Here is a 12,114-nt window from a genome sequence, read left to right as displayed (position 1 = left end):
AAATGTGTCACAAATAAATAATAAATGTTTTTATATAAATAAAACAATTTAAAAATATTTTAAAAATTCTGAAACGTATAAAGTAAGCTCCAATATATGAATTGATATCGAACATACTTGTGCTTATCTATCTGTAAAACTACCTAGCCATTAACTAACATATCCATAAACTACCTATCCGTAAACCTACATTACTTAATAGTACGCTTCGGCAAATGTATCTACACGTAAACTTAGTTATCCATAAACCAACTTATTCATCAATTACCTATCCAGACATACCTATCATAAATTATACAATAATTTAAAATTACTTAATATTTATTCAAACCTAATAATTTTAACTGAGATTTTATTCGTTTTTTTAATACGAACTTTTGTTATTTATGGTGCTGTGTTGTGAGTCAAGCCTCTGTTTGGAAGGGTAACCGCTAAGCGATCCTGTACTGCTCAATAATTGGGGGTGGTTCAGAAGTCTCCTTTAAGTCATTGGTCTCCAAGTTATGTTTCTTGGCTGTAAGTCTTTCTGGTGAATTTAGACATTCTTTACCTTTATTTATACCCTTTACTTATAAGATTATTTTATAATTCAACAAATCATGCCAAATATCATAAAGTATGGAGAATTCTTAGAAATGAACGTCCTAAACAAACTCACCTTCCAAACCTTGAATGTAAGAATTTTCAATGTTCTAATGTTCCCTTAATCCCCAGGCGGAACAGTACCGCGCCCCATGTATCATGGAGCACCTGATGGAAAGTGCCCCACCACGAGTCAGCAACCCATATATGTAAGAATGTTGTTCTAATGTCCCTTACTCCACAGGGGAACAGTACCGCACCCCATGGATCACGGAGCATCTGACAGAAATGAAAGTGCCCCACCACGAGTCAGCAACCCATATATGTAAGAATATTCTTGTTCATTCTTGTTCTAATTTTCCCTTAAGTCACAGTTCTGCAAATTTTGGATCACGAAGCACCCCACCGACCTGATAGTACCCCGCTACGAGTCAGCAAACCATATATGTAAGAATGTTTCCATGTTCTAATTTCTATTACTCCACAGGGGAACAGTACCGCGCCCCCTGGATCACGGAGCACCCCACGGATCTGAGCGTCCCCCGCCACGAGCCAGCAACCCTGAACTGCAAGGCGGACGGTATCCCCACCCCTACAATCGAGTGGTATAAGGACTCCCAGCCCGTGCGTCCTTCGGCCTCCTCGCACCGCGTCCTGCTACCCGCAGGAGCACTGTTCTTCCTCCGCGTGGTCCACGGGCGCAAGGAGTCTGACGCGGGGGTGTACTGGTGTGTGGCGCGCAACGCCGCTGGAGTCGCCCGAAGCAAGAATGCTACCCTACAAGTAGCAGGTAATGGATTGCTATGAATGATTTGTTCTCATGTGTTGCTTGGTGTGTAAGACAATTGTTCAACTACACCATATGAATGGACTCTGATTAAATCAAATCAAATCAATTTTTTATTGCCAGGACATTATCACATGTATAGCAATAGTCAAGATATTTTAAAATTAATATCCAAAATTAACCAATATTTGACCAACATGTAAGAAAAGAAATCAACAAAAAACCCTGGTCCATAATAAGATCATAGGGGTGTTCAGTATTAAAGAGGGTGTGCATTTTCTAAAACCGAAAAAAAACAACAAATAAAACACTTTTGTTACTAACTTCGAATTTAACACCTAGTATCATAATCAATTCACTTTTAAAGTCAGTTAGGACTGCTAATGATTGCAATAACAGCTAATGTATTGACAACATAATTTAGAAATCAATCAAGCAATTATCGCTTTATTTTAATAAAAACGAAAATTGTGTTTGTAGCATATTTGGCTGAGCGTTAACGAAATCTATTACTAGAAATGATAGAACAATTTAATTTATGATTGTATGTCTACCTATCTGTCTGTCTCTTTGTCTGCCCGCACAATAACTCAAAAACGATCACAACTAAGACTTGCATTTTTGCATGAAGATTCACATATATACAGGTAACACTGAGTTCGATGATACTGCATGTCACTCTATGGGATTAACTTACGTTTTAGAAAATGTGTTAACATTGGCCAATACAATAGTAGAATAAGCTGAGTACCACAATCATGTGATATTTCAACATTTTAACTGTATTGTAATGGCTGCTTTCAAAAACAGATGAGATCAGTGAAAACCGTAGTTTTTCTCGTAGCTAAGTCAGCTGATTTCCTTTCCACCAAAAATTACTTTCCCTGTGTAAACAATTCATTCCTTGTATACACATCTCTTTTCCTGTATAAGAAAATTGGGTTTGATTCCGTTATTCGTTTTGACTGCCCTGTGTTCAACCATTTTAATGATTTCAACACCAAAATGAATAGTGTTACTTTTACTTATGGCTGAGTAATTACTATACTTTAAAATGCCACATTATATTAAAAAAAAACTTCTTATGCTGTTTTGCATCGCGATGGAAGGTATCGTTCAACACTCGTAACGAAATTTCTTTGGCGGTGCTCGATGGCTTATTGCGTTGCGTAAAAATGCAATCTCGCCTAGCAATAAGTAATTGTCGAGACAATTAATGAAATAAAAAATTCTGTATGATTGCACATCTGTATAACTCTCTGAGGGACATCTTGAGAATGGGATGAGCTATAGACTTGAAATTATACACGCAACCGCAGCGTAGCTTGTTACGCATTGGATGTGGCGTACTCCTACATTGTGGTTATGTATCCACAAATCATTCAACTTCACTGGGCGCTCCCAGTGAGCTGTGCCTTTAAAAACATTCCCCTCATAATTTCCAGGTTATTGTTTGAATAAAATACAACAAAGAGGTATACAAAAAGAATAAGTCAACTAGGATCTAAAATACAAAGAGCGCTGAGGAGAACCAATCAACGTTTTGTATAATGAGGAACTCTTCTCCCGACTTATTTAGATCGGATCAGTGATATCCTTTGTTTGATGGAAACCTGGGATAAACTTCATCTCGGTTGATTGTAAACCAGTGGTATAATAAGGTCAAGTATCTTTGCTGCCAGAGTATATTGATTTCACTACAAACTAATTTATCTCACTGCTATCATTTAAGCCAGTTAGATTTAATTAACTCTTTTGCCATCAATCATTTATAAATTCCTCTCTTATAGTAATAAACTTTTATAGTCTTTTACAGGCATTAAATTTAGATGAAGTACTCTACTATTGTAGTCTTGGAGCTGAGAGTCAACTTCCTTTTTATAAACTAACAACCGTTCTGGAAATCGATATAGTAATTCTAAGAAAGAAATTATTCGAGAGCAGCGCTAGTTTACGTGGATCAGAATAGGAGGGTATTAAAAAATGATAAATTGTCTCACATAGCTTGACACACCTAAAAGTCAACCCTAAGACATATTAATAAATCAGCATCATATATACCCTTAAGTGTAGATTTCAATATCTTCATCTAACTGTCTGACAATAATATAACATTTATGTATTTTATGCTCGGTTTTAATTATATCAAACTAGAGAAAAGTATAATTTGAAAAATATCTTTTCATACTTTTACACTTTCAATTCGACGTCCACCACAATTAGCGCTGCTGTTCATAAATTTCTTTCATAGGAGAAGTTCCTCAATCGATCTGAATATAAACCATGTTGCGTGTTTATATAACGTCAATTGTCTTTAGGATCATAGCCTATTTGTTTTAGCACTTAACCACGACCCTTCGGAATCATGTATATACTTCCCCTTTGTTATGTACACAACACCAATATTTTAATGCAATAAACATTATGTGATGTAATTTCAAAACATCATGGGGAGTCATACAGTTTTATATTAAATGGAAATATATTAAATCGATAAACAATAATTTTATACTATATAGAGCCCGTTTAGCCTTAACTCTTAACTCTGTTGGTTGGTCAGCCTTAACTCAGGTATTGGAATACACTGTAGATGGAAAGTGGATGACTAATGAAACAGTTTGAAATAGTTCTTCCGTGAAAGAGAAAGGATTTGATAAATATTCTCGCACAGTTTCAAGCAGTTCACTCTACTACAAGTAAAGTAAATTAAATTAAATCCTGAAATATTTTTTGAGTTTACATGTCACTCTAGATACATTTTATCGAGAAAATATTTTCTTCACAGTATTTTAAGACACATTTGTTTTTAGATATTTTAAATTGAGATACATTTATGGTATATACATTTTCCTGAGATGCTTTTACAAACATCTCTTTAACGTGTATATTCCGAGGAGTATATAAATATGAGCAAACGGTGGTTAATTATTCTGCACAATCTTCAGCTTACCCCAAATAAGTTAATCATAGAATATCAACAATTCTGTTTAGTACTTTACTATTATCATTTTTAAGTGTATTTCATGTACAGTTGATGGAATAAACATTCATTCATTCATCCATTCATCATAATGAACTAATTTTTATAGGGGCTTTTGTACAGACATTGACGATTTCACATTGATCCCACCCCCATAGTCTTGCCAAAGTTTTGGGCATTATTAGTTTTTTGTACAAAATTTTCAAAATTTGTATTGAAAAAATTCTAAAGTAGGTGTTTCTTGAATTGTGATGTTTCTTTCGTACATATTTAATCGGTCCATGAAACCTATACAGTATTTATTGATTTTCATGAAAATGACAATATTTTAAAGAACAGTGTTAGTTCCTAGTAATACAATCAATTAACATGTATATTTTTTTATTAAAAATATTTTCGTAATATTCCTCACTGAATTTTACTTAAAAGTTTTGGACGTTAGTGTTAAAAAACCCATTCATGTCTAAATAAATATTGATTAATTAAGTTTCAGCTTTTTTAATGAAAACGAATATTTATAACGTTGTTAATGGAAATATCCGTTATTAGTCACAAACAAAATCTAAATAAATACTCGTTGTAACACCCTGCATGGCAAGCTTATAATGAGCACTTCACCGCATAGTACAAAAACCAGATATCTTTTGCATTTGTATGTTTACTTTTGTGGACATCACTACACAGTTTTGTATGACATAGATTTGTTAAATGTATTATTATAAGGTAATTGAATTCTTCAAGAAAACATTGTGTTAAAGCACTTGTGGCGTGCGATCACCCAATTAATAATGCGGTTTTTCCGAGGTAACGAGGAAAATTTGAATTCTCCCCGCGTGGATGATAACCACCCTCCAATTAAACAGGCTAACTGAATATTCAGAAGCAGCGCACATTCCAAAGACACGGTTGTAATTTACATCCCCTAATAAACCAAGGTGTAACCCCGGATTGCTTGCTCCGCAGGAGGCACGAAGTCGACTTGTGGCCTGGTCTGTGTTAAGCACATCCTTATTACCTCCCCCTCCCTCTCTCCACCCACTCCCACAACCTCTCGCCACTGAACAGTGGCTTCGCTTTATTAGATGACACATCAATCCACTAAAGTGGATGCGGAGCGCGGCCCGTAATTGTTTATTTTACCGGACCGACTGTTTACCTCTGCTTTGTCAACCTGTGGTGGTTTTCAGTGGTGGAACTCAAACAACAACGCTCATGTCATCCCGGCATTTCACAAGAGAGGGATGAGTGTGTAAACAAAGCTACAGTTGAAAAGTGACAGTTTTAATAGTATTTTTTTACAAAAAGAATTTTTTATGAATCCATACTGGGAAAATAAGATAAGGCAGGGATATTATAGTAATTAATTGATACAGATAAATGTTGCATCTAATGTTTAAAATACTAATTCATATGCATACGTCATCATTTATCATTAATGCATACATATTTACAGGGTATAAGTACGAAAAACCACGTGTCATTACAGGCTTCGCTGAGGTTGCATGCAAATTTTTAAATCTATAGCTGCATTTCATTCTCGAGATGTCCTGTGGACAGGTAGACATACATTCATGCATAAAAGAGGTTGACACAATAATTACGCATCATAGAAATGTAATTTTATGCAAATTTAAAAGTAGAAATTAAGATCATTCTCGTTATATCTTAGCAGATAATACATTTACACTTTTGTTTATTACATTGCGTTTCATATAAGTGTTGAAATAATAAAAGTCTACTACGCACCTAATGCCAGACATATCATATTCTGTTTTAGATATATCGTGTGGATATACAGACAGACAGACAGATAGTTTTATGTTCAGCCTTAGGAGTGACAGGCTTCGCTAAAGATCAGCCAATAATGAATGTAACCATGAACAATGGTGACGTCAATAGAGCTCTTAAAATTAGTAAGAATTTTCTATACGATTAGAGCTTTCGTCTCCAAAAACACTATATAATAATGTTTCGTACAAAGCATTACCCAGCAGTTTTAAAAATAAGAAATTAATTGTAAAGCACCAATTGACAATTTATGAAACGCTTCCTTTAGGCAACACGTACTAGTGTTTCTTTTGAGATTCGACCAAAAAAACGCAAAGCTGCTGAAACAAAGCTTTAATTTACTTTGTAACAGCACTTAAAAGAACCACATAAGATGAACAAGAATGTAAAAATTATTATTATTATTACAGTCAATGTTTAAAATTTCTCCTAATTTTGTAGATACAAAGCTGAGTTCTTCGTAACATTAACTGTCATGTATTTTAGAGAGTCGGGATCTTTCTCCCAGTTAATTTTTTTTCTATATTCTTGTCTTTTATTGGTAATTAAGAAGAAAAACACACTTTTTGGCCGAATCTCAGAGGAAACACTATCTGTTGCTTACTAAGAGGAGTTTCAAAAATTCTTAATTGTCTCGGAAATAAAACATTTGAGACACAACGTGTATTGGGAAAAAAATTGTATCCACATCCTCTATGAACCCTGAAAAATGCGCACTTCTATCGGAACCACCAGGTATAATTTTTAAATAATTATTTCTAATATAAAATAAAACCCTTTTATTGGAATTTAACTTGTTAACAAACCAAATCCTCAGGGAAAGAAATTATGAAATCCAACTGTACGTCACCGTGGCGACCCCCTCTCCACCCTCCGACTCCCCTCACGTATGCAGCCCTGATCCCACCTGTCCCTAAACAATGCCAATTCATTGCCCATATTAAATCCTCCCCTCGTACTCGAACTCGCACGGGATCGCGATATTTAATACTGTTACAGACTTCAAAGGGCCCCGCTATAACAACAGGCCCGCGTGGATTATCCGCGTAGCTGGCCTTCAATTATGCCTGCAATGATCCGCAACCGTATCCACTTTCATGGAACTGATTTGAATTTTGATTCACGATTCCCTTGATGAAAAATAAATATTGGAAATCCGCCGCAGCCTTTATAAAACTCTCCCTTTGGATCGGGGTGGACTTTGGGATTAAGAACTACTGAGAATAAATATAAGGAGGGAATAAGGAGCTTAGGGTTAGTTGTTTATAGATTTTATTATTAGGACAATTGGAGCGTTAAAATACAGGATGATTTTTCCTAACAAAAAGGGACGCCGACCCTCTTTTGGCCTTATTTTTGCCGTCCTCACGGCCTATAGCATATGCAAGGGTCATATAAAACAGAATAAGGAGAGTCGTCAGTACAGGGTCGAAGTTACAGATAAAACTGTATGCAGTCACAGACATCATTTGAACCTGAGCTGCCCTTAACTTAGACTCAAACTCGGACGCCTTAGACCACTGACTCTTCTAAATTCTACTTGACGAAATCCACCTCGAATTTAGAAATATGAAAAATATCTTTACGCTGTGTTTGAATATACATATTGGTGGCAAGTGTGGCGTTTAAAAGTTAAACCTCTCCTTTGGATAATTGGTTTGAATGTAATACACACTGTATATTTAATATATACATAATCATCTCAGACAGTTAAAGATAACGTCATATTAAATCCATCGCAAAAGGTGTACCAGGAGCAAAACGTACTTCACGTTTTAAGGACTTTAAAGATAAATTTCAGCACTAATCTCAAGCAAAAATTTGAAACCTCTAAAAAAGATACATTTTAATGTCTTTAAAGACATTTAATTGCATTAATGGCGTCGCTGAAGGAGCACTGTCTGGGATGGATTTTTGAGACGGGGTCGACATAGGTCTCTTCGTTGTAGTTGTACCGGCATGAGTAGTATGTTTCAGGAAAGTGTGTTTGTATCATCATTAGATTTTTAGTTTATATTCCTCAGTAAAGTTTTAAATTTTAGTTGTTAACATTGAAAAATGTTTACAGTCACATATTTAGTTTTATTATTATTATTAAAAAATAATATGTATTATTTTAGTCTCTACGTGAGGTTAAAATAATGTAAAAAAACCATCGATCGTATGACACGCTAGTCGAAATGGAAGAGTATCAAAAGAGTTACTTAAAAGTATGTAAGGACAATTTTTTCCTGGGATTATATCTTTTATACTTTGACGCAATTAACTGTCAGACAAATAGATAAAAAGACTGAAAGTCACACATTTAGAATAATATTTATGGTTAACTAAATTTATTTACCCGTCTGATCGTTGTATTAAGTGTTTCCAAATAAATTATGACCATAGAAAAATCTCATATCCCAATGAAACTCTTTTAACACCCTTCTATTTTGACCTCAACAAAAGCTAACGAGACATAGATCAATTTTGTGACCTTATCCACGATAAATTGACTTGAATAGGAGCCAGTTATTATAATAAATAACAAATTGTATAATTGGCACTCAAAATAATAATGTCCAACTAAATAATCTTTGATGTAAATACTTTTACCGTTCGCATTGGATCAAATGTGCATTATTATCATAACGAAGACAATTTATTGTTTGAAGATTATAACCAGCCGGGCCGAATCTGAAGCGGGAGAAACTGTTTGGGAAAGAAAGTTGAAGCTGAGGCTGAGTTCTTAGCCAGTCGGTGTAAACGAGTTTAAACTCGCCCCCGGTAATCTGCAGCAGCACGTGAATATTTTACACCTCTCTCTAACGGCTGTTTTTATATTCCTCGTCGCACCTCGCCTCTGCACCGCGAAATCACGGAGCCCGATTTAATCAAGGCAAATCATCGGATTTCAATTTCTTTAGCCTGATGATACAAATGGCGGCCGGAATACTGATGAAGGCACTCACTTTGACACTGAAGAACCCTACTTCGGACTAATCACCTTCGCCCGTCTGAATGAAAATGAATTTCGGGCGAGTCGAAACAGGCTCTTTTACCTGGATTAAAATGAGTATTTTTAGGAATATTTATCTGCATTTGTTAACTATTGCTAGTAACATAAAAGAATCCTTCTTTCAGGGATCTTAACAAGAGGTGGCCCCTTACCACCAACCTAAGAATTTTATCACTCTAGAAGCAAGCACAAGGTCTTTACAGGCTAATAATATATAAAAAAGGAAACTATGTCTAATTTTACAATGCAAATTTAGGGCTAAGAAGTTCTCTCTAACACAACCTGGAGACCAACGGCTTATAGGTGACTTCCGAACCACCACCAACGGTCGGGTTTGCTTGCAAAGACAGGATCGCTCAGCGGTCACCCATCAAAGCAGTAGCCAACTGTTCTTGATTCGGCCATCTTGCAGTAACCGCTGTACCCGATACACTGCGCCATTGGCAATTTAGTTGAGAGCATTCCTCAGCTTTCTTGTCCTAAATAAAATTAAAAAAAAACACACAGAAAAACTGAGAAAAAAAGGAAATAAGGTGAAATAAGGATATGAATACGAATAGGAAGGAAAGATAGGTTAGGAAAGATTTTAGTTACTATAAGAGGGATGGGCTTTCCCAGAGGCGTTGTTAGAGAGGAATTTTGCCCCCCCCCCCAATCATAAAAATTTTTAAAAAATCTATATCTATCTAAGAGTAAATCAACTTGTTTGAAGTACAGTAGTGAAATGTTTAACTTTTGATAAAGCCTATTTATTTACATTTAGATCCATTAAGATGTATTTGATAACTCCAGTTCGAAGTGTTCTTCAATTAGTTGCACTCCCTCCTCCAAAGCCAAGTCCTAGTTACTGAAATGACTGCCTCACTCAGTACATCTCTGCAGTTTTTGTGTGAATGGCTGGTTCGGGAAGTTCTAGTGATTAACCATGTCCATGATCACGGTACAGTTTAGTATACATGAGTCATATAGGTTAATTTTGCATTGAGCCAATATTCGTAATAAGGCATTCCTAACATAGTGAGTTTAATGGCTTTATGAATAAGGTGATGTTTTAGAACCATATATGAATTAGAATATTATAGCACTGGCACCAAGTATCGCATGTAGTCTTGCGGGTACAGCGATTATCGTCCGATATTTGAGTCAAGCAACGTCGAGCGTGGCTGCTCATTGGATGGGTGACCACTGACCGATCCTGTCCTTACAAGCAGCCCGTCTAGAAGCCACCTTTAAATCATTGGTTATAAAGTTTATCAAGAAGATGTTTTCTTATCCTGGTAAAATATTATATCAATTAAATAACTTTTGTCTCAAAGTCGTTAAGTGTGGTCTTTCAGGATCTAGGCCGTTTGGACGTTTTTAACTAGATACTTTATCAGTTGAAATCTTATTGAGTACGTAAACTTAAAATCCTTGGTAAAATAAGGACAAGTTACCTTGATTTAAGAGCCTTAACTTGATTTGTATTGACAGCTATCTTGATACAGTTGCATTGTTGCAATGCACTTTTGCTAACTTATAGGATTGAGGGCTGTAAAGATGCAATTAACACGCATCCAAACGTTATATTTTTTATATCTATGTTTTAGAGGTTAAAGAATGTCAGAGACTAATATCGATTCAATATAAAAAAATGTCACTACTTAAAACACAAAAACCAACAAGTGTTTGGATACGCTTTAATTTCATCCTCAAAATTATACATATTTCGTTAGGCTACGTTACAAAAAATAGGAGTGTTAGGGTGCTTTAACATTGCTCTTATGGGAAACAAGTTACTTTATCGTATAATCCCACACTTTCTTTCTATTACTTGTAAAATAAACCAAATAGATTCTTATATCTCTGCCCACTCGCAGCTTTTACTTCTCCTACTACTGAATTAATTCTGTAACAGTCTCTTTATCCAATAGAAACCTAAATGTCACATATTTTTACTTGATCAACTACATGGTAGGGATATGGTTAGACGAGCCTGGCGTGTTGTTTGAACAACCGAGCAGAATTTTAAACCCATCTCTGAATGGGAGGAGAAGCTGCATAACTGAAGAGCCTATTACTGCAGGGACCGTCTCATTGTGGCAAACTTGGAGGGGGCTTAAGTACCAAGAGGTTAACTATCTTCGCATACTCTTTCTTACCCTCACATTTTCACGGTTTGTATACAAAATTAAATTATTTATGGCATAAATTTAAGGAGAGTACACTTCACCAGCAGTATCATTTTCCAACGCAAGGCAGTTATTATGGAAATAAACTGTTTTAATATGTTTATATTGATATTATTCAGCACATAAAAAAAATTAAAAATTCAGCATGAGCGTTATTTTTTACCGTAGCCTTCTTATTTAGCGTTTCACCCCACTAGTTATATGTTAAGATGGTTCAAATAAGGAAAAACCAATTATATGCCATTTCTCAGGAATGGGCTAAAATAAATTAAATTTTAAGAAATATTAAAAAATTTGCTGCGATAAACAAGATTATGATTTTTAAATGTTAAAGTGTGACTGGTTGTTTTAGAGTTTTAAAAATAGTTTGCAAATATATTTTTTTTTATTTATGACAAAATCCACACGCTTATTGTTCCAAAATCGGTATACACGTTTCATCTCAAAGATTAAAAATTTAAAGTGCATTTGTACTACTTAAACTGCATTGTATGTTTTGTAGTTTCCTTATTGAAAATGGTGAATGCGACGCTATTAAAAAAACTATTTAAACGGTATGGCAATATTAATTAGGTCCAAAGCATTCTATCTCTATTTGGAAAGTGTTTGAGACAAAAGCGTTTTAGATAAAATGTCTTAGTGCAAATTGGCTATAATATGTAAATTAGTCAACCACATATTTGTTTCTCTCAATTGATTAAAATGAATTTATACTTTCATGGTCTTTGTATTAAATCCAAATGTTTGCAAGATCAACACACTGCTAATTTTAGGATAGTTAGTTTAAAGTAGTAAATATACGCTCGAC

The 12,114-nt window shown here is 35.0% G+C and overlaps 1 protein-coding gene across 2 annotated transcripts in view; it reads left to right on the top strand.

The window, feature by feature from the left end:
- Positions 1–12,114, top strand: part of LOC124367618 (roundabout homolog 2-like) — a 149,232-nt gene that overhangs the window by 48,479 nt on the left and 88,639 nt on the right. For both annotated transcript variants that reach the window (XM_046824581.1, XM_046824580.1), the window contains exon 2: positions 1,070–1,372. In XM_046824581.1, the coding sequence (XP_046680537.1) occupies positions 1,070–1,372 (303 nt within the window). The remainder of the gene's footprint in view (positions 1–1,069; positions 1,373–12,114) is intronic.

Source organism: Homalodisca vitripennis, chromosome 8, assembly GCF_021130785.1.
Source record: "Homalodisca vitripennis isolate AUS2020 chromosome 8, UT_GWSS_2.1, whole genome shotgun sequence".
Classification (NCBI taxonomy): domain Eukaryota; kingdom Metazoa; phylum Arthropoda; class Insecta; order Hemiptera; family Cicadellidae; genus Homalodisca; species Homalodisca vitripennis.
The sequence above is the reverse complement of the archived record's forward strand: the minus strand, read 5'-3'. Positions and strand labels throughout refer to the sequence as shown.